The sequence below is a fragment of the Xenopus laevis genome, chromosome 1S, assembly GCF_017654675.1.
Source record: "Xenopus laevis strain J_2021 chromosome 1S, Xenopus_laevis_v10.1, whole genome shotgun sequence".
NCBI lineage: Eukaryota > Metazoa > Chordata > Amphibia > Anura > Pipidae > Xenopus > Xenopus laevis.
The window spans coordinates 143,006,603-143,029,600 of record NC_054372.1 but is presented as its reverse complement, the minus strand read 5'-3'; the positions used below and the strand labels follow the sequence as shown (position 1 = coordinate 143,029,600).

Sequence of the window (22,998 nt, the reverse complement as noted above, 5' to 3'; positions counted from 1 at the left end):
TATTAGATCCGCCTTGTACTAAGAGAAAGCCGGCAATAAAATGGTAAGAGCTCTCTTCTACATATGTGTTATCCTCATGAAGCACTATGTCTGTATTTAGCACTGTTTATCTGTCAGGCCTTATGGAGTGTGAGGGTTAAGTTTAGGGATATGTACCTTTTAGATGCTGTTTGTACTGTTACCTGGGATATCTACCTGGGATGCATGGAAAATGGATAGGAGGGTTGTCTTTTTTTATCCCATGTAAAATTTAAACTTGAAATTAAACTTGATTTGAAGCCACTCACAATGCTTTTATTCTGAATGCCACTTTCTCCTCAGAAACCACTTGAATAACAATAAAATGATGAAAACAAAGTAAAAATGAAACATTACAATGTTTGTCTAAGTTGTGCCTTGGGATACAGCAGCTCCCACACCTCAGTAATTCCGTTCTCTTTCAGTTTTCCTTCAACATGTTTGACCACCCGATTCCCCGGGTCTTCCAAAATCGATTCTCTACTCAGTACCGTTGTTACTCAGTTTCCATGTTGGCGGGGCCCAATGACCGATCTGATGTGGAGAAAGGAGGGAAGAGTAAGTGATATAAGGAATATTTTACATACATATATAGGTTTATTTTGTTAGATAATATAATTTGTAATATAGATAACAATAGTAAGATCTAATTACCAGAGACAGGGACAGTGTTTTTTTTGATGGACCACAAATCTTGACACCTCTTATCTTGTTGTACACAATGTAAAAGGTGGACATGATCGTTATTCTGATTTCTGCACAAGATTCCACACTATCTTGTACAAACCACCCACCTGATTTGTCATTAGTAAAACAGAAAGAAAAAGTATGTCCCATAAGTTGCACCTTCCCACTGACTCAATCTAAGAGTCACCAAAAATTGATAAAACTTAACTTTTACTTCTAGTGATAAAATCGATAAACCGAAAGTACATTTAAAAGAAAGATTAGGAGAGAAAACACTGTTGTGACTCTAGGCCATCAGCTTTTAAACGGTAGCCAAAAAAAATCCTTTGCTGGATTGATTAAACACAGTTCATATATTCACTGTTGAACCAATTAATGGTGAGGTCTGGTGGGGACAAACGATGTGTTAATTAATGTTTACAGCACAGTTATTAATGTCCTCATGTATTATACAATGTATATGATTCAGAGGTATTATATCAACACCGTGATTAACTTAAATTCTTAGCGTTCTGTTGCTTGTAATAGAATCCCCACAGATGCCGATAACACAGCGACTCAACCTGAGTGATTAATCTGTGGGTAATGAGTAGTTAATGGTGCGATCCCCTAACTGGAGACTGCACCGTTTACTCCCAAAGTGCTCCAATTTGTGCGATATTAGTGGAGAATTGCACCAATACCGCCTAGAGAGAGAACAGCAGCGCACGCCAACTGCTTCTTCCCACACCACCCTTCTCCCTCAATCTCCCCAGAACCAATGTGTGTTACGCTAATTGCAGCGGATATCAAGCTGCTTGCGGCGCACCAATCACCCTTTCCCCGCCAACCCTTCCACCCGTTCACCCCAGACCAGGATACTGTTTTCTCTACCGAACAATTTTAAAAAAAACTTTTTTTAAAATTGTTAGGTAGAGAAAATGGCATCCTGGTCTGGGGTGAACGGGTGGAAGGGTTGGCGGGGAAAGGGTGATTAGTGTGCCGCAAGCAGCTTGCTACCTATTATCTCTTTGACACATATATTGATTTGTCATTAGAGCTGTACACATTAGTGGGTTCCTCCCCAAAGGTACTTAGAAATAAACATGATCAAATTAGAAAAGTTATACAGGTATCTCTTACCCAGAAACTCATCTCTCACAGTGTCCATATCAAGCAAAATGTTGTACTAGTTTTGATTATTTCCTTTTGAAGGAACAGTAACACCAACGAAAGTTTTTTAAAATAATGAAAATATAATGTACTGTTCACTGGTAAAACTGGTGTGTTTGCCAGAGAAAGTATACTATAGTTTATATAAACAAGCTTCTGTGTAGCAATGGATACAGACATTCAAAGCTGTAAAAGGCACAAGATACAAAGCAGATAATAGATAAGCTCTGTAGTATACAATCTACAGTGTATCCTCTGCTTAAATGGCTGCCCCATGGTTACATAGCAGCTTGTTTATATAAGCTATAGTTGTCTTTTAAGTTTTACCAGTGGAGGGCAACAGTACTTTATATTGTCGTTCCTTTAAAATACTTAAATTTTTTGGTGTTGCTGTTCCTTTAATCTGTAATTGTAAAGCAGTACCTTGAACGTGATCCTAACAAAGCTGTATAAATTCCTATTGGTGACAAAACAATTCTATATGGTTATATAATGTCTAAATGTGTTTTAGACTTGCGATATGGCAATCCAAACTTCGAAAAAAAACCTTATCCAGAACCCCCAGACTTCAAGCTTTCCGGATAATACATCCCATATCTGTACATGGCATTGAGCACTAGGTAGTTAACTATTTTTGGTGTTTCTGGTAATTTATAGCTTCTCAATTATTAAAAAAAAAAACAGTGATACCATCAAGTGAAAATGTATTTTAAAATGTTGGTATCTGTTGAATCGGCACTACAAATGCACTGACAACAAATATCTTGTATTATTTGAGGTTTTCAATCTTTTGTTCTGTAGGCAGCCATGAATGACATTTGACCCGCTTGACCCCTGTTTATAATCCTGTGTAAAAACTAGAACCATTGTTTCCTTCGGTGCAGATGTGTTCCTTTTTGCCCTATTCAGTTGGCTGTGCCTATGGCTACACAGAAATCATCATCATCATCATTTATTTATATAGCGCTGTTGTCTCATATAAAGTGTAGAAGTGTTTCTGAAGCAAACACACAATTTCTACTAGTAACGGGTAACAATACTTTAGATTTAAATACATATAAACCCCCTTTTTTTGTTATTACTTGTCCTTTCAAAAATTATAGGGAAAAAAAACTGCATTATAGTAAAAGGAAATACTTTGGGTATATAAGTGGTGTACTTCGAGATACAGATTTTTTTATTATATAACAAAATGTTAAAGGGGCTTTCCCTTGGAAATAACGTGTATAGCTATTATAACTGATCTTCTAAACCATTTCTTCTTGCTTTTAGTTATCATGCCACCATCTGCTCTAGATCAGCTCAGTAAGTATGTTCTTTTTTTACTCGGTGAATCCTGTTAGCACATTAAAGCTCCCAAACTTTTCTATGACAGCACTATGAGGAAAATATATGCCTGTGTCTAAGTTTCTTGACATGCCTAAGCAATATAGAACAGACTACATATTAGTGATGCACCGAATCCAGGATTCGGTTCTGGATTCGGCCTTTTTCAGCAGGATTCGGATTTGGGCGAATCCTTCTGCCCGGCCGAACCGAATCCTAATTTTCATATGCATATTAGGGGCGGGAGGGAAATTGCGTGACTTTTTGTCACAAAACAAGGAAGTAAAAACTGTTTATCCCCTTCCCACCCTTAATTTGCATATGCAAATTAGGATTCAGTTTGGTATTCGGGCAAATCTTTCATGAAGGATTCGGGGTTTCGGCCGAATCCAAAAAAGGGGATTCGGTGCATCTCTACTGCATATAATGCATTCTAATTGATTCCTTTAGTAAAGATAACTGATTTTTCTTTAAAACATTTTGGTTAAATAAAGTATGCGCTAGAAAACCTTTGTATTATGTGACAAAGTTGTGACTTGCTTATAGGGATGCACCAAATTGCGCTATTTTATGATTTGGCCAAACCCCCGAATCCTTTGCGAAAGATTTGGGCAAATACAGAACTGAATCCGAATCCTAATTTGCATATTTAAATTAGTGGCAGGATGGGACATTTTTCATTTCCCTTGTTCTGTGACGAAAAGTCACATGATTTTAAGCATTTGGTTAAGCCAAATCCTGCTGAAACAGGCCACATAGCAAACCGAATCCTGGATTCAGTGCATCCCTACTTGCTTATTGTGTTTGTTTAAAAATCAGTGGGCAGTTTTATCATTTTACTGTCAAACAGAGCAAGTGTGGCACCAAAGTTGATAACTCAGTTTCAAAATTTGTTTTCCACAGGTCGTTTGAACATTACTTACCCAATGCTCTTCAAGCTGACCAATAAAAATTCTGACAGGATGACACATTGCGGTGTTCTTGAATTTGTTGCAGATGAAGGAATATGTTACTTGCCTCATTGGGTAGGGTAACATTTACAAACCTGTTATTGTCTATAGTGATGAGAGAATTTTAGCCGCAAAAATGACGCTCATAGACTCCAATGGGTAAAAAGAGCGACAAAAGAAATTTGACTCCCATAGACTTCAATGCATTTTGGCAAATGTTCACCATTTTGCGAATTTTTTGTGAAGCGAAACGGGTCACATTCGCCCATCACTTATAACCTGTGATCTTTTTTCATGCATATATTACACAGAAGCATATATCCCTAGAATTCTACCTCTTACCTTTTTTAATACCTTTTAAGGTATTTAAACATGAGTGTTTCCAAAATATTAGTACATATGTGGGATATGTTCTCCACAAACCCATTATTCAGAAAGCTGAATTATGGGAAGTCCATCTCCCATAGACTCCATTTTAATCACAATTCAAAATTTAAAAAAAAATATTTTCTTTTCTCTGTAATAAAAAAACAGTACCTTATTAGAGGAAAAGCAATCCTATTGCATTTATTTTATGTTTAAAATAATTTTTTAGTAGAATTAACTATGGAGATGCAGATTACAGAAAGATCCCTTGTCCTGATAACCCCAGGTCTCGAGCATTTTAGATAACAGGTCCCATACCTGTACTTAGAATGCGGCTTTGATAGGTTTGCAAACACTGTGCATTTATTCTCATTTGGTTAAGTCAGATGTGTGTCAGTATGCTTGTGTTTCAGTATGTTTATGCAATTTCTAGCTAGTATGCAGAGAGGGGTCATGCTTGTGTAAATGTTTTGTGCAAAGTATCTTCTTTATTTAATTTGGGCTCATATATGCATTTTTATTTTCTTTAATAATTTCATTCGTGTTTGTGCCTTGGCAAGAGCAGGTACAAAAAAGATATAATATTTTACATGCAGTACTCACAATTGTATGAAATAGTCCTTTTGTGTTTGCATGGTATTGAATTAAATTTCAATGGTTTGGAAAAACACGGTGCTCCTGGATAAATTGTAAATGACTCGCCAAATAGTAAATGTGGTCCGGGTGCTCCAGCCCCAGTCCCCCCCCCAGCTTTAGGGAGCAGTACCGCAAACAATATGTAGAAGAGACAGGGCCGACCGGCACTCAGACAGATCCACAGGACCAGAGAAATAGTTTAAAAAAATATTTTTATCTGTACAAAGTTTAAAAAATGTATATTTGCATCTCCAACCGCACTACAGGTTTCGCACCCTCTCAGGGCACATAGTAATGGGCTTTGATGTCAGCCACAGGATATGAGCATTCATACAGAAAACAACCAATCAAAACACAGATAAGATAATGATAGAGAAAAAAAAAAGGGGGGAAAAAACCCAAATAATCTTTAAAGCGATAACTTCTCATACGTATCTAAGAGGCTAAATATTACAAAAAATGTTTAAAAAAAAAATATATAAAAAATTTACAAAAATGTTTAAAGTACTTGATAGAATTATACAATAAATGTGTCTTAAAAAAACAATACGTCGATATGTATAATAAGAGAATGCACCAAATATAGATAAAGTACAAATGTACATATTGTATGCTATTGATTTTGTGCCTTGATTCCTAGATGATGCAGAATTTGCTGCTAGAAGAAGGAGGATTGTTACAGGTGGAAAGTGTCAACCTTCAAGTTGCCACATATTCAAAATTCCAGCCACAGAGCCCAGATTTCTTGGATATTACTAACCCTAAAGCTGTGTATCCTTTCATTGGATTGTTATAGCAGTATTTAATTAAATACTTTAAATATGTCTCACTTAAAGGAGAAGGAAAGCTACAGAGGCATTTTATTGCCAATAGATTAGCTGCAATAGTGCAAGCTAGAATGCTATATTTATTCTGTAGAATGCTTTACCATACCTGAGTAAATAGCTCTAGAAACTCTCTGTTTGTTTAGGATAGGAGCTGCAGTATTAACGTGGTGTGACATCACTTCCTGCCTGAGTCTCTCCCTGCTCACTTATAGCTCTGGGCTCAGATTACAGTAGAGAAGGGAGAGAGGGGAGAAGAGGAGCAAATTGAGCATGCTCTTGCCCAGGGCAATGAGGTTTAAGCTGAAGGCAGGAAGTCTGATACAGAAGCCCATGAGTACACAATAGAAGGAAAGAAATGCAGTGTTTCTTTTGACAGGGGACTCAGGGCAGCACTACTTTTGGGGTTTACTGGTATATTTAGATGGACCTTTCTGATAAGGCTTACTTAGTTTTAACCTTTCCTTCTCCTTTAAGCTATATTTAAGCTGGTATTCAGTTTCTGTCTTCTATGCACTTGCACTGCTGATCTAGTAAGGACAGTTTAGAAGTTACAGCCTCTGTGTGCAACACATTATGAACAACTGGCTTTATTTATTTGTATTTATTTAAATAATACGTATATTATTCCTCTTCCTTGACTTTTGCCATGGCATATTATGTTGCTCTGTCAGAACTCAAAATAACACTTAAAATATCATGTAGTAGCTAATGAAACAAGTTCTATATATGAAGCTGAAAAATATTTCCCAACCCATGTAAAATTATCTACATTTCATTACTTAATAAATGAGGGGTCATTTATGCAGTTTTTATTTAGCTCTTTTACACCTTGCATTTTTTACACTGGATACTGGCCTATGTCCTCCATTCATGACCTGAGCTTATCCCATGAATACGTAATTGAGGCCTCTGGTTATTACAGAGGGTTATTTCAGAAAGTCTATCTAGACTTCATTGAAGTCAATACTTTTAAGGCATCATATAAGCAGTCTTGCACCACTCTTTCTCCATAGATGGACAGAACAATTTCACTCTCTCAGACCTCCCCACGTTATGACTTCTGATTTAATTCAACTTAACACTGATCTCAGATTAGAGAATGCTTTGAGGAATTTTGCTTGTCTTACCACTGGAGATGTAGTCGCCATTAATTACAATGAAAAGGTCTGTGGTAACTTTACTCACCCAGCTTGTTCAATGTTATGAAGGCAAAATAATAAAGGTGCTGATCCTAAAGGGATATACCAGAAATTGGTTCATGTTTCTATTGAATACCATCAGCTAAAATTTTGTCTGAACCAAATGAAAATACACAGTAATTAGACTTTACTGTGCCTGACAATTGAAGTTGACAAGGTTGTTCTTGTGTAGTGCAGTTTTGTCTTTGCAATGTAGGAAGCGCTACATTTTAAGGATTATCATTGTACACTCTATTTGCTTCATTGAAAGCAGTGCTAGTCCAAACACAATTTCCTATAACCATTTTGTTTGCAAAAGGGGCCAAAGAAAAATATAATTTATAGTGAGATTTGCGGTGGAAAATTATAACCATGTAATAATACAGGAAAGGTGGGGAGTCTTAAAAAGGGTTGGTTAACTTTTAGCATTTTCCAAAATGACCTATTCTTAGCAATGCTTTGTTGGGTCTTTTTTTTATTATTTATAACTTTTGAAGTGGGGGTCACTGACACCAGCAGCCGGAAAAAAAAATAATATTGTTCTGTGAGGCTAGAATTTTATTGTTACTTTTTACTACTTATATTTATAGTAAGGCCCTCCTCTATTCCTATTACTGTTTCTCTTTTAAACCACTGCCTGGTTATTAATTAAATTGGCCCCTAGCAATAAGAATCCTGCTAAATTTCCAAATTGGAGAGCTGCTATATAAAAAGCTTAATAATTAAAAAAATTCTCAGAATAGCATTCTCTACATCATTCTGAAAGTTAATTTAAAGGTGAACAGCCCTTTTATATTTTGAACTACAGAGATGGGATTTAAACCTGTAAAGTGTAAACCTCTATGCCAAATGTATGTGTAAATAAATATATTAGAAACTGAAGTACTAATTGTCTGTTTAAGGCTTTATAAGCCACTCTGTTTAATGTTGTTAGAATAAACAACTTTAATTTGTATACTTAGGGGCAGATTTACTAAATTTCGAATGGTAAATTCAAATTTTCTAATTGTTTATTTGGACAAAACTCACAATTTCGAATTTGAAACCACTAACTCGAATTTGAATGTGAGATTTATCACACTTTGACCCTGGAAACCATTCTAATTCGATACTTTACCACCTAAAACTTGCCAAGTTCACGTAGAAGTCAATGGCAGAGGTCTGTTGAACCATTTGATGTTGTTAATAGCCTTCCTGACATCCAAGGTTTTGTTTTTTTTCAGGAAAACTCGTTTCAAAATTTTCCTATTTGATCTAATGTTAGATGTTCAAGTTTTTTTCATAAATAACCTCATATTTGAGTTGAGTACATTTGAATTTTGTAGAGTTTAAAAAAAATTCACATAACTAAAATTCAACCTTTTGATAAATAACCCCTGTGTTTTGTCAATTGAAGGTCTGTGGCCATTTAGCCTGGTTTAATATGCTATCAAGATCATTCTTTTTACAGATCTATGAACTTCGAGTTATGGAGACAAAACCTGACAAAGCTGTGTCCATCATAGAATGTGATATGAATGTAAGTTTGAGATGTCAGTTGTGCATCTGATTATAAGTACAACCTTCATGTTACCACATCATCCTTTCCTTAAAGGGTAAATTGTTCCTACAATAACACATTTAGCTGTAGTGGATGTTTAATAAATCTGCTTGGATGTATGGGGGCAGATTTATCAAAATCAGAATTTTCATGTTTTCTATGAATTCAGAAAAACTCAGATCTCTAATTAACCATAGCCTATGATTAAGGGAGTTATTCCCAAAATGCATCAGGCCTAGTTTTCTTAACAGCCTGTTGTAATAAATTATTGCCTTTTAACTGGAATGCCACCTGGTTTGTGGTCGAGGGGAACTTGATTACAGCTGGGACGCTGGAGGCTGAGCACCCGGTGGGTCTGAGATTGCACAGACAGGAGCTGCAGAGGGAAATATCGGATGGAGGGTGGGTCTTGAGCAGCCATTACTACAAGGAGCAGCTGTCATGTTTTCATCAGCTGAGACTTTGCTCTTAGAAAATGAGGGGAAAGCACCTATAGAGGTAATATATAATTTAAACCATATCAGGTGCAGAAAACCGCACTGGCCCAGGGTTCTTCCAGAAAGCACCACGGAGCATTCCTCTTCCGTCTTCTTTGCTCTTCAGAATTCTCAGGGCAGATGCATGTGCAGTAGAGAGAAATAGCTGGGTTTTTTTTGTTAAAGTTTCGCTCTGAAAGAAGAAGCAGGAAAAGTATTGCTTTTTGGTCCTCGCTGGAAGAACCCCAGGGCTGGTGCAGTTTTCTGCTGATAGGAGCACTGGCCTGGAGGCTTTATTTTGCAGAGAGCCCAGAACGCTCAGCACTTGCACTTCTATACATTTGTAACCATTTAGGATAAGCAAAGATACAGTTGTAACTAATAAGATATGCAGGTCTCTTGGGAGAACAGAGACTCCCAGTGTAAATGTAAATTTCACCTTCATTACCAAAACACATAAAACATGGCCCTAAAACCCCCAGAAATGTGTTCCAACTTTCAAAACCTGCCAAATTTTGTAAAATGGGCATGGGAATTAAAGGATGTGACCATTAAATAGGATTGTCAAAAAATTGTCCCTCTTTCCATTTTTCAAATCTTGGGAGGTATGGTTTCTGTACATAGCCATGAAAAAATGCCAAAGTAGAGGCTAGCCCTATGGTATTTCTCTCTTATAAATGTAAACATTAATAGAAGTGTTAATTGTATGCAGTTTGTAAGTTCATGTCATTAAGCAAAGCATGATTAATATACAATTTGTTGAATTAACGGTGACATTGTATGACATACTGTACATGTTAAAATGTGTACCATCATTGTTGCAGCTGGACATTACACTAGCTAGCTACAGTCCAGTGTATTAAGTAATCCAGATCATCGCAGGCAATGTCCCAATATCTTTTAGTGTAATTCATATTATGGAAAGATTATCTGGAAAACCCCAGGTCTCGAGCATTCTGGATAATAGGTTCCATACCTGTACAACCTTAATACACAATGCTGCCTCTTGGTTCACTAAATATAATCAGTTATTGGACTGTTCCTTTATATCAGAAACACTTGCTATCTGTAACGGTCAAGTATTTCTGCTGTTGCCAAATTTGTGAGCACAACAGATTTTTGTGGTAGCAATACAGTAGAACCTCCATTTTACATCCCCTGATTTTAAGTTTTACATCATTTTACATTGTTGTTTTGTGGTCCCACTTACATTTTATGCATAATACATTTTCCTGATTTTTAAATTTTCCTGAATTTTATACCATTTTTTTCTGGTCCCCTGCAAAAAGGTAAAATGGGGGTTTTACTATAGTTTATTTTATTAATGCTTAATAAGCAATGTTTGTTTTGTAGGTTGATTTTGATGCCCCTTTGGGATACAAGGAACCAGAGAGACATACACAGCAGGAAGAACCAACAGTAAGATCCAAGCCCCCAGTCCCTATAATGGGGACAGGTGGTACCATATGATTTAAATGTAGAATAATGAGCAGTTACATGTTTTTTTGTGTATTGCTTATATGCTGTATATATCCCAAATGGGTAATTTACAAATGCAAGGGCAGGTTTTTTACCCACAATTCCAGCTTTGTATCTGTTGCTCCAGAAAAGAACCGGTGCATTGGCACTGGGGAAAAAGCATATATTGATGCAAATACCTAAGTGTATGGCCAGTTTTAGGAAACTGGTGCATTATCTTGCTTTAGATCAGGGGTGTCCAACCCGTGGTCAAAGGGCCGCATGCGGCCGAGGATGGATATGAATGCGGCCCAGCTTGAACTTCCACCAATCCAGGAAATGTCATGTTTCAATGTCACGCACAGAGAGCGTATGTATGCGGTCACTAATTGTGTGCATACATTTGTGAGCAACTTTTTTCAAGAATGAACACACTAAGAGTAAAATTAGAACCAAATTATCTGATGAGCACCTTGAGAATTCACTGAGAATTGCAACTACTTCCATTCAACCAGTTATTGTTACATTAGTTTCTCAAACACAATGTCAAAAATCTCCCTAGGTTTATGATGCCCTCTTTTCTTTTACTTTTACAATAAAATAAATCAAAAGCTAGCGTTAGTGTTTGTGTGTATTTCGAGTGTGGCCCAAGAAAAATTTTCTTCTTCCAATGTGGCCCAGGGAAGCCAAAAGTTTGGACACCCCTGCTTTAGAAACAGATGACAGACCTAACTTAACAATACCGTTGTCCATCGAGAAAAGCAGGACCAGCATTTGCATCTTCTTTCCACATTTCCAAATATTTATAGTTCTAGTTATAATGTTGGATCTCCAAACAGTTCCAAAGATGTTGAATCATTGAGAGTGCTGGTCTCACCCTGTTGTAGATCATTTTATGTAAATAAATTTCAACTAACAATGACTTATTAATAAGTATTCGATTCAACATTTTCAGTATGTAACTGTATGTCAGCAAAACATGTGAGCCCAGTGAAAAAACACTTAATTCCTTTTTTTGTTTGGTGGTTAGAAGGCGGCAAATGTGCTTGAGTGTGATATCTTTGACTCATATATAAAATATATCATAGTGTTGAGACCTTAAACAGGACATATAGCATATAATTTCACAATGCATCAAACCATGTAAAATAGAAGAAATAGTTTTTATTTTAATAACTTTTGGGTCAAAACGTCTGTATTAGCTTGCTCGGATGAGTAGTGAAACTTATTTAATAATTACTCAGCAAGTCCAGTTATTTTAGAATTACTTATATTAGATATACCATGAATGAATGAATGAAAATCTTCATAGTCATATTCCTGTCCAGGGGTTTCCAGTATCAGGCTCTGGAGCCGCTGGCACCTTCTGCCTAAGTTACAGAGCACCCTTACTGCTTGTTTTCCCTTCCCTGCACTGCTCATTCCCCCCCTCCCTGCAATGTTTGTTACTCTTCCTTTATGCCCTGTTCTTGTAGCCCCCTCCCTGCAGTGTTCGTTTCTCTCCCTCACTGCCCTGTTCATTTAACCCCTCCCTTCACAGTTCCTTTCTCTCCCTCTCTGCCCTGTTCATTTAACCCCCTCCCTGCAGTGTTCCTTTCTCTCCATCGCTACCCTGTTCATTTAATCCCCTCCCTGCACTGTTTGTTTCTCTCCCTCTCTGCTCTGTTTATTTAACCCTCTCCCTGCAGTGTTCATTTCTCTGCCCTGTTAGTTTTTCTTCCTCCTGCCCCCTCCCTTCACTGCTTGTTCCTCTCCCTTGCCCTGCTATGATGGGGGGGGGGGGAAGAAAAGCAAACTGCAGTATAAATAAAACCTAATCTGCTACTCTTAAGTATTTTATTGGGGGTGTGGCCTGGAGCTGTAACCTTCGTCTTACAGCATGTGTCAATGGTAGATGTCCTTATTAGTGTATAACGGGTAAACATGTTATCTAAATGTTGCAAAGTAATTGAACAAGCACATGTACTTTCATCACCCAATCTTTATTGCAACTCTGAACAATGTTGGCTTAAAGAATGCTTAAGTTGTTAACCTGTGTTAAACTACTGGCGTGCAATGTTGTTTTTTTTTCTACCTGAATTTACCTGAACAAAAAAAAAAGGTTGTTTTATTCTTTTCTGGGGGCAATGTGTATCAGGAGTTAGTGTAAATACCATAGTCATTTTCTACATAGTATTCTGTTGTATACAAAAAGCAATCAACATCTTTTGGGTTATACTTTGTAACTCCCGCATCTGTTATATGTTATACAATTCCAGAACATCAGCTGCATTTATGCCCTTGCAACTAACTGTAAACTGTTCCACAACAGCTGCATTTTTCCTTGCAACTCCCTGCACCTGATCGTAAATTGTTCCAGAACCGCTGCATTTTTACCATGCAACTCCTTGCACCTAATCATAAATTGTACCAGAACAGCTGCTTTTTTCCTTGCAACTCTCTGCTCCTGATCATAAATTGTTCCAGAACAGCTGCCGTTATTCCCTTGCAACTCCCTGCACCTTGCCAGGCTCTGCTGGGATTAGACCAGGGACCTTTGGGTTTCTGGCTCAATGCCTTAACCACTGGGCCAGGTGAACATGGTTGCTCACTATATATTACCTGGCCTTTGCAGCCCCAGCCCAGCAGCAGCCTGCTCTGCTCCTCATTCCAAACCTGATCTTGCCTTAATCTTATTCTGCCTTGACTTGACCTTGCCTTTCTGGTTCCTGTTCTGTTCTGACCTGTACCCTGTCTATATCTTCCCTCGTCTCGCTCTGCATCTTGCCTTGCCTTTTCCTTCCTCTTGCTATCCAGTCCTCTCATTATCCTGCCCTTCTGCTGCTTCAGTCTCCTGCTATCCAGTCCGATCTCAAGTCTGCTCCTGAGCTACACCCGCACCGTCCTGTCTTATACTTCTAGTCTGCTCATCTATGCCCGCACCGTCCTGTCCTATACTTCTAGTCTGCTCCTGTCTCCTGATCTGATCTAAATTGTTGCTGCCGTTATTACCTTGCAACTCCCTGTGCCTGAACATAAACCGTTCCACAACAGCTGCAATTTTCCCTTGCAACTCCCAGCACCTGGTCATAAATTGCTCGAAAACAGCTGCATGTATTCCTTTGCAACTCCCTGCAATTTAACATAAATTGTTCCACAACTACAACATGTATTCCCTTGCAACTCCCTGGACCTTATCATATATCAATATGCAGGAAAACAAACCTATAGCTGTTGTTCTGGAATTTCAGTAAATACTAATGTACACTGTTTGTACAACTTTTATAAGGGAGTTGCATAGTGTATAACAATGTATTATGGATAGATTATGTCCGGTTGGGCATGTTGGGGAACACAGGAGAATACTGTTGTACATTAAATTAAAGAAAATATTACTATTACATCTTTTACAGTTTGTTTCACATCTATTGCTTTATGTTGAGCATTTAAGGTATATTGTTATAAGTGAATGATCAGGCAGCAGCATAAGACCGTTATGTTGAGGCTGGGAACAAAGGACAGATGGTGGGAGGGGAGGGGTTTCCCTGCAAAGTTCAGCCTGTCAGTCAGTGCTGTGACCACTTCCTGTGGGAGATTGAAGAGACACTCCTATTCCTCATTTCAGTCTAGCTTCTGACCTGTAAAGATTTCTCTGCAGCTCTGGTATGACTGTTTTAGGAGGTAAAATGCTTTCAAAACATTTTTTTCTGCATCATTACATGTTTTGAAGAAGGATGAGTAATATATCTGAATATGAAGTTTATATAAAATGTCTCCTTTAAAGTTGAATTTTACCACAGAGTGCGGGTGCACATGCCTTAGACCTACAGCTTGTAGGTCTATACTCAAAAAAAAAAAATCACATGTGCACTGCTGCTTAATACATATTTGTATTTGATGTTCATGTACTAAAGAATTATTGTATTCATATATAGTTCCTGATATATCTTTGACATATTTTAAGTAGCTTAGTAGCTTAGTTTCTTGCAAATTCTGATGGGCGACGTTTCTGTCTTATCCCCTAGGAAAATGAGCCAGACCACAGTGAGTATGCTGTAGACCTTGGATTTAGGGTGAGTTGTGACCGTTTACTTTTTTTTTTTAAATAAATAAGGTGGAAGGGATACTTCCACCCATCCTCTCTTAATTAAATATAGAAATTTGATGTCCTTAAAGGAGAACCAAAACCTTTTTTTAATAAAAACCCCTACCCTACATAGACCCCCCTCCCTGCTCCCCCCCCCCAGCCTAGGTGGTACCTTTTGGTAAATGCCCCTAACTTTTCACTTGCCCCTCTGTGCAGATTCAGGGCATCGGAGTTCACGGCGCCATCTTCTTCTCTTCGATAATCTTCGGGTCTTCTTCCGGCACTTTAGCAATTTCCGTCACTTTCAGCATATGCGCAGTTGTTGCGGAACAGAAGATTGCTCCAACTGCGCATGCGCAGTTACGCCGATGTATTCCCTAAGATCACAGAATAGAAGAAGATGGCGCATGTGAACTCCGATACCCTGAATCTGCACTGAGTGTTAAGTACCACCTAGGCTGGGTGGGGGCAGGGAGGGGGGTCTATGTAGGGTAGGGGTTTTTATTAGCCAGGTTTGGTTTTCCTTTAAGGCCTCCTTGTAATTTTAAGAGGCTGGTGCTGATTGTACCAAGATAGTAACAGCCTTCTGTAATCAGTAAATCACTCCTGATCTTTTAAAAAGATGACAACATGCCAGTTCTTTAGTTATGCATATGCGGACTTGGTTTTGATCAATCTACTTCAAGTTAGAAAATGTAAAGCATAGTTCTGTCTGGTTGCTATGGGTAGCTATACTGGTGCAATTTAGCACCTATGCTTACATTTAAAAAATAACTCTCTTTCGGTTCAGGCATTTACTGGCTCTGGGAACCGGTTGGATGGAAAGAAGAAGGGCATTGACCCCAGTCCTTCCCCATTAAAGCCAGAAGACATTCGAAGGTCAGTTGTTTGTTACTTAGGCTTGTGCTGTTTAACAATGCTGATTATGCTTGGCCATGTGAAAAAAAATATTTTGTGCACACTTAAAAAAACATTTTGCACAACAAAATTCTATTCTATTCCCTATGCTACCTGTGTGACACACTCTGACTGCCCTATGCTCCCTGTGTGTGCCATACTCTGCTTACCCTGTGCTCCCTGTGTGTGCCATACTCTGCCTGCCCTACTCTATACCCTATTGGACACGAGCCTGGCTGTTGGGGACCCCTAAGGTGTTTAATCATGTGCTGGGGGGAGGTGCTGTGGTATACACAGAGGAGGAGGTGGAATATGGATTAAAGGTATGTTAATGGTATATTTAAGTGTATGACTTAAATTTTTCACATATGAGTGATATCCCTGCTGTGAGCACCTTACCCTGGCAACCACGCAGTAGTTTGGAAGTTAAAATGGAAGAAGAATAGCAGAGGGCCTCTATAGAAAGATAAGCAGTTTAAATTGCAGCCTGATGTTGCCATAAAAATGCAATTAGCTCGAAAACCATGAAAAAGGAAGACCAGTTAATTTTTACATAGATTTGCTTCAACTGAACATAAAGGGTCAGATTCATCAACATTTGAGATATTTCTTCATGATTTGAGAAAAAAACATTTAAAAAAATACTTGAGAAAAAAAAATGGAATATTCAAGATTTTTTGTTAAAAAAATGTGAACATTTACATTAAAAAACCTTTACAAGAAAATAACTTTGTAGAAGGCAATGGAAATCATGTCTGAATATTTCAAATAATTAAACTTTTTTCCCAGTTAAAATAGTTATGATTTTTAGCTTCATTGAAAATGAATGGAACAGTTGGATTTTTGTCTGTGTGCATCTTTTTTTTCCCAGCAACAAAACAGAGTTGCAACTGTTCTGAGTTTTTTTTTTTTCAAGTATGCTAATGGTCGAGAATAAAAAAAAAATCTTGAGTTTTCAGAATTCAGATAACTCCTGCAAACAGTGCTGGCATTCCTCCTACTGACAAAACAAATTTTAGATTTGGCGCATCCCTAATTATCAATAGCATGTGCCCCCCTCAAGTCACTGATTGGTTACTGCCTAGTAACCAATCAGTGGAAACCAAGAGAGCTGCAAAGCAGGAAGTAGTGTTCTGCTCTGTTATGTTAGACATCCAGTCACTCCAGGCTTTATACATTACATTTTGCTAACTAACTATATTAGAGAAGCCTATATATTTACACAATTTTTATTTTTATACTGAACAATTCCTTTAAGCCCCCATTCATTTTTTTTATTCATAGATGTAATTTTTAACATTTTTCTCAAATAGCAGTATGAAAGCTAGGGTTTGGAATTCGAACATTATGGATTCTGCTTGTATGAGCTAAAATAAAACATACAAAAAAAAGAGAATAAAAGAGGAACCAAGCTGCTTGCAGTTTACATAACATTCCACAAGAGTAAATGACTTGAGGTTTTACTTTATACGTTGATCTTGGTCTGTTTGTATATTGCTGTTTTCTTCTACAGAGGCATTCCAAATTACGACTTCAAGATTGGAACAATCACTTTCATCAGAAATTCAAGACCACAGGCAAAGAAGGTAGAAGAAGTGAGTATCCCACCCTATTGTAGTGAAACTGTCATGATTTTTATGGTGGTTTTTATTTTATTTTTAATTTACATAATTGACTCTACCATATAAAATGTTTATTCCTGAACCAACAAGTATATTTTTTTTACTTGGTGTGCAGGCAGCCATCTCAGGTCATTTTGCCTAATCCAGTGCTTTCCGAAAGAACTAGCACTTCATGACGGAATTGTTTTCAGGCTGGCTATTGTTTCTCCTACTCAATGTAAACGGAGGAGTTGCAGTGGGACTTAGATTTTTACTATTGAGTGCTATATTATTATGTAACAAGCAGCTGTTATCTTGGGTCAGGGAGCTGTTATGTGGTTACTTTCCCATTGTTCTATTGTTAGGCTGCTGGTAAGGAAGGGGTGGGGGTTATATTACTCCAATTTGCAGTGCAGCAGTAAAGGGTGACTGAAGTTCATCTAAATAATAATCTGGGAAACTGACAATTTGTCTAGCCCCATGTCAGATTTCAAAATGAAAAAAATCTGTTTGCCCCTTTTGAACAACAGATTTCAGCTCAGAATTCACTGGAGCAGCACTAATTAATGCATTTTGAAAAAAAATAACTTTTTCCCATGACAAACCCTTTAACTTGTTTAATTATCTCCAAAATAAAAATACAACTTATTCCTCCTAGAAATGTTACCTACCTATATGCAGATGTAAAATCATTCACTTTTAGGTATGTCTTAAAGTGGAAGACCTTTTTCACCTTTTTAGAGATCATTTGAGATACAGACACTTAAAAACATTACTAAATAGTAGTCACACAGAGCCATTCTTGTTCACCAAAGCAGTGTCTGTAAAGCATTTCCACTGAATTATATTAATATATATATTTTATATATATATCTCTCTCTCTCTCTCTCTCTCTCTCTCTCTCTCTCTCTCTCTCTATATTATAACTGCATAGAAAGAGCATTCGTAGGTTGCTTTTAGTTGTAGCAATGATAACACTTATAACTTGTCCCTTTGTGCTTCTAGGATGATGCTTTGAGCCGTTTTATTGCATTTTCTGGAGAAGGACAGTCTTTGCGGAAGAAAGGCAGAAAACCATAACTGGCTGTGGGAAGTGGAAATAAAATGAGGTTGCAGTGTATTGGTTTTGTGTGTCATCTGAGAAATTTTAGCAAGTTCTGCAGGAAGTGTGTTCACGGATAGTCTCAAAGGTCCCTGTTTAATGCATGAAGAGCTCAGGCTTACAGTATGTGGAGCAGGGACCCCCTGGTTTATGGAACAGTTCTGCTTGTCTGACAACACCATACTTGACAATCATTAAGCCAGAAATAACAGTGTGAGCCAAGCAATCATTAAAAGCAGACATTTGAATAACACTTTTTTTTTTTATTTATCTTCAGTTTGTTTTCTCTTTGACACAGGTTAGTTATAAAACTGAGCAGTATGTCTGCCGGTATGCACACATGAAATATACCCTGATATAATACATATATAATGAATATGAGATAACCTGCACAGCATGCTTGACGGAGTTGTGTCAGTATGGGATCATAAAGGCCAACTTAAGGTGGCCATACACTGAGAGATCCGCTCGTTTGGCGATGTTGTCAAACGCGCGGATCTCTTTCCGATATGCCCACCTTGAGGTGGGCAATATCGGGCTGATCCGATCGTGGGCCCTAGGGCCCAACGATTGGATCCTAACGCATGGGAAACGGGCAGTCGGATCGCGGAACCGCATCAACGAATAGATGCGGCCGCGATCCAACGGGATTTTTCATCCCATCCGATCGAGATCTGGCTGACTTTCGGCCAGATCTCGATCGGTAAATCCCGTCGGGGGGGCCCCATACACGGGCCAATAAGCTGCCGACACGGTCTGTCGGCAGCTTTTATCGGCCCGTGTATGGCCACCTTTAGGCTCTTCTAGTTTTTAAAATGCAACTTTAATCCACGTACAGCCTTATAGCTGACGCTGATGACGATTGCATTTTGAAAATGGCTGAAGGAGACAAGGACCTTAGTTTTGCCCATACCAAAACATAAGATGATTCTTATAGTGTTTTGGGGTTTTTTTGTTTTCATTTTTATACAGCAATGTATAAGCCTTTGACTCTTTGGGTTGTACAGACCAACTCCTGCTCTCTTTCTACTGGGGAACAGAGCAAGCTGTAGTCAAATAAGAGCAAGTAACACAATGGTTACATTAAGAAAAGAGATGAATGTCATACAGGTATGGAATCTATTTTCTGAAATGCCTGGGCCCTGGGGTAGTGGAGAAGCAGTATCAACATCAAGCTGCTAAAGAAAATTAGGATTGTTTTGCCACCACTGCAGATCTATGCAGCTCAGTTCCCATCAAGTACAAGGCACTGTTTTATTATAACCCGAGAACAACTCTGGAGAGAAATTTGAATTGTCTCAAATTTTGGAACTTTCTGAATAATACGTTTGCTGATTCTAGGTCTTATACCGGTAGTAAGATTCCTGCAGATTTTTTTTTTTTTTTTTTTTTGTAACCTAAGAGAAAAATGATTAACCATTATTTCTCTGTTGTCTCAAGGGGGACACAGGGACTATGGAGTTAAGCTCCACCCTCCAGGAGGCAGGACACTTATGTTAATGGAAAAAAAGGGGGCGTGCCAGATACTGTGGCTTAACCCCACACTGTAGTGAAACCAATCAGTTTTTAAGTGTCCTGCTTCCAAGGAGGATGGACAACTACAGCTCCAAGCTTTTAAGAGAAATTGGGGTTCATACCACATTCAGGGCTACCTGTATGGCTTGATTAAAACCCCCTTCGTGGGATGCCCACTGGAGTCAGTCCATGGCCTTCTGGCTAAACACGACTCGCATAGGCATGCCTGCGCTCCGTGGAGGGAGAGCAGAGGGCCTGCAGTGCGGCTACATGTGAGTAGATTCTCTTTTCATCTATTCCTACACAGTTGCTCTCCCCCCCTCAGGGCTGCTCAAGGTGTGTTACTCCTCTCCATTATGCCCTGACTGCTGCGCTGCAAGTTGTGGAGATGGCCTCTTAGAGTCTCTCCCTTCCTCACTCGCTTCCCCTGTGTTCCTTAGAGGAATTAGGCACTACTTGCCTTCCTTCGTCAGAGCAGGGGAATAGTCGGGTTGCCGGCGCCATTCTGCGCGCCTCCTGTGGAACGCATCCGGCTGCGTGTATAGGGGGAGGCGGTCCCTTGCGTTCCAAGCCTCATTCCAACGCCGCTGTTCTTCGCGCGCTTCCTCCACGCTCTATGTGCGGCTCTATTACTCGCAGCACACAGGCACCCGACAGCCAGCAGCGCACCGGCACTCTTATAAGTCCTTTCTCAGTCTTTCAAAGGCACTAGCAGTCGCTTATTGCACAACATACTGTAGCAATAACAAACCCTTCAGCTGGTACCATAGTCCCTGCTATGGCAGAAGGTAAGTCAGGGGGAATATTCCCTAGGGTGGGGGGGGGAGAGCACCAGCAACTGCAGCCCAAATTACCTATTTTGCCTGCAAACATTGCCAATTAAAGATTTCAGGGGGTCAAGGTGAGCCCCTCTGCAGATCTTGTGCCAAGGGAGCCCCCGCTGTGCCTGTACCAGGAGGTACCACTACTTCCACAACTGCTATGTCTAGCCCTCCTTCTGGAGAAGACACTCCACAAGACAACATGGCCGGCCCCTCCTCAGAGCCCCCTGCTCCACTATGGGCCCTCCAACTTTCACAATCTCTGGCATCTCTTCAAAATCTTCCCTCTATTGCAGATAACTTGGGCCGGGCCCTGGCCAAGCTAAATCAGCGTTCCAGCGGAAAACGCAAGAGACTTGAACTATCAAGGGCCCACTCGGGGGCCTTTTCTCCTACTGATGGTTCTCTGCATGGGGGGGATTCCTCTCATTCAGAAGGCGAACTACCCCTCTCCGATGTATCATCTGACGACGAAGAACTACTTGAAGATGAGGCTAAAGGTCATGACGTACAACATGACATAGAACATATCATTAAGGGCGTCACAGAAGTTTTAAAGATCTCTCAGTCACAAGATCCACGGTCTCAATCCTCCAGCCTATTTAAGAGAAAACACAAATCTTCTCTCTGTTTTCCTTCACATGATCAACTGCTGGATATTATACAAGAGGAGTGGAATTACCCTGAAAGAAAGTTTCAGGCCACTCGTAAATTTTCCAAGTCCTATCCCTTTTCTAAGGAATTGGTGGACAAGTGGTCAATGCCTCCTACAGTAGATGCTCCTGTCTCCAGACTGTCTAAATCTACTACACTACCAGTTACAGATGCCGCAGCATTCAAGGACTCTTCTGATTGACGTCTAGAAGGTTTTCTCAAAGCGGTGTACTCATCTGCTGGTTCTACCTTGCGTCCCGTCCTGGCCTCTGCCTGGGTAGCAAGGGCCATTCAGGCCTGGGCCGAATCCCTTCTTACAGATATTCAGGAGGGTGTCCCTCGAACAGATCTACTTTCATCAGTACAATCCATAGTGGAGGCCTCTGCCTACCTTTCGGAGACTACGCTCGACACAGCTCAGATCACTGCACGCACTTCAGCACTGTCCGTAGCGGCTAGGCGTACCCTATGGTTAAAGAATTGGACGGCTGACCTCAGTTCTAAAAAGTCCTTGACTTCGCTACCCTTTAAGGGCCTACGGCTTTTTGGTGAGGAGCTGGAAAAGATTATTTCCCAAGCAACTGGGGGTAAGAGTACGTTCCTACCCCAGTCCAAGTTTCGATCCTCTTCCACATTTCGACAGAGAAAGTTTTTTCGAGGCCAAACCAGCCGGTCTTCAAGGCGCTACAGCCCGCCCCAACGGTCTAATTTTCGTTCCAAACCTACAGACAAGGGACGACCAGCGTGGAAGAACAACAAATTCCACAGCAAACCTACAACAGACAAGCCAGTTTCAGGTTGACGGGGCATCCCCTCCGGAACCGCAGCAGTCCATAGGAGGCAGACTACTACGGTTCCGGGAGGTCTGGAACCGATACTCGTCGGACGCCTGGGTCAACGAGATTATCACAGAAGGTTACCACCTCGATTTTTCCTCCCGTCCTCCCAGAAAATTTCTCATGTCAAGGCTACCAACAAATACCACAAAGGCCCAAGCCTTTCTGGACTGCATCGACAAGATGGAACAGGATGGGGTGATCATTCCAGTCCCTCAGCCGGAAGCCTTCTCAGGTTTTTACTCCAATCTGTTCCTAGTGCCCAAGAAGGACGGCTCCTTCAGACCAGTACTAGATCTCAAATTTCTCAACAAATATCTTCGATCGGTACGGTTCAAGATGGAAACGCTCCGCTCAGTCATCCGAGGGATGGAGTTTTTGCATTTTGATCCATGTCCCCATCTGGCCTCCTCACCATCAATTTCTGAGATTTGCCTTCCAGAATCGGCACTATCAGTTCGTTGCCCTCCCCTTCGGCCTCTCATCAGCCCCCAGAGTGTTCACCAAGCTCATGGCGGTGACCGCTGCAACACTGAGGATTCAGGGAATTTCAATCACGCCTTACCTGGACGATCTACTTCTGAAAGCCAGAACTGTGGAGAAGAGCGTGAGGGATCTTCAGAAGGCGATAGCTCTTCTACAAGAATTCGGTTGGACGATCAATTGGAAGAAATCCAACCTCCTTCCCAGTCACCAGATGACATTCCTCGGTCTCGAATTCGACACCCTGTCTCAACGTGTACTCCTCCCGCCAGACAAGGGGGAGAAGATAAGAACTCTAGTCTCCAACCTGCTACAGACTCAGAGACCCACCGTTCATCTGGCCATGAAAGTACTCGGCTCAATGGTGTCGACCATCGAGGCGGTTCCATTCGCTCAACTGCATCTACGC

The 22,998-nt window shown here is 39.8% G+C and overlaps 1 protein-coding gene across 1 annotated transcript; it reads left to right on the top strand.

Annotated features, from left to right (window-relative positions):
• Positions 1–15: 15 nt before the first annotated feature.
• On the top strand, positions 16–18,533 carry ufd1.S (ubiquitin recognition factor in ER associated degradation 1 S homeolog). The gene is made up of 12 exons (NM_001090169.1): positions 16–43; positions 444–576; positions 3,130–3,162; positions 4,087–4,208; positions 5,776–5,906; positions 7,054–7,126; positions 8,591–8,659; positions 10,510–10,575; positions 14,619–14,666; positions 15,471–15,559; positions 17,091–17,172; positions 18,184–18,533. Exons 1-12 carry the CDS (start codon positions 41–43, stop codon positions 18,256–18,258), a joined length of 924 nt encoding a protein of 307 aa, NP_001083638.1. The 5' UTR covers positions 16–40; the 3' UTR covers positions 18,259–18,533.
• The last annotated feature ends 4,465 nt before the right edge of the window (positions 18,534–22,998 follow it).

What these genes read in the sequence shown, in the direction of transcription:
- ufd1.S (NM_001090169.1), top strand. An exon ending in CTGTAGACCTTGGATTTAGG is followed by an intron (nt 14,667 to 15,470) that starts GTGAGTTGTGAC and finishes CTTTCGGTTCAG; the next exon opens with GCATTTACTGGCTCTGGGAA. An exon ending in AGGCAAAGAAGGTAGAAGAA is followed by an intron (nt 17,173 to 18,183) that starts GTGAGTATCCCA and finishes TTGTGCTTCTAG; the next exon opens with GATGATGCTTTGAGCCGTTT.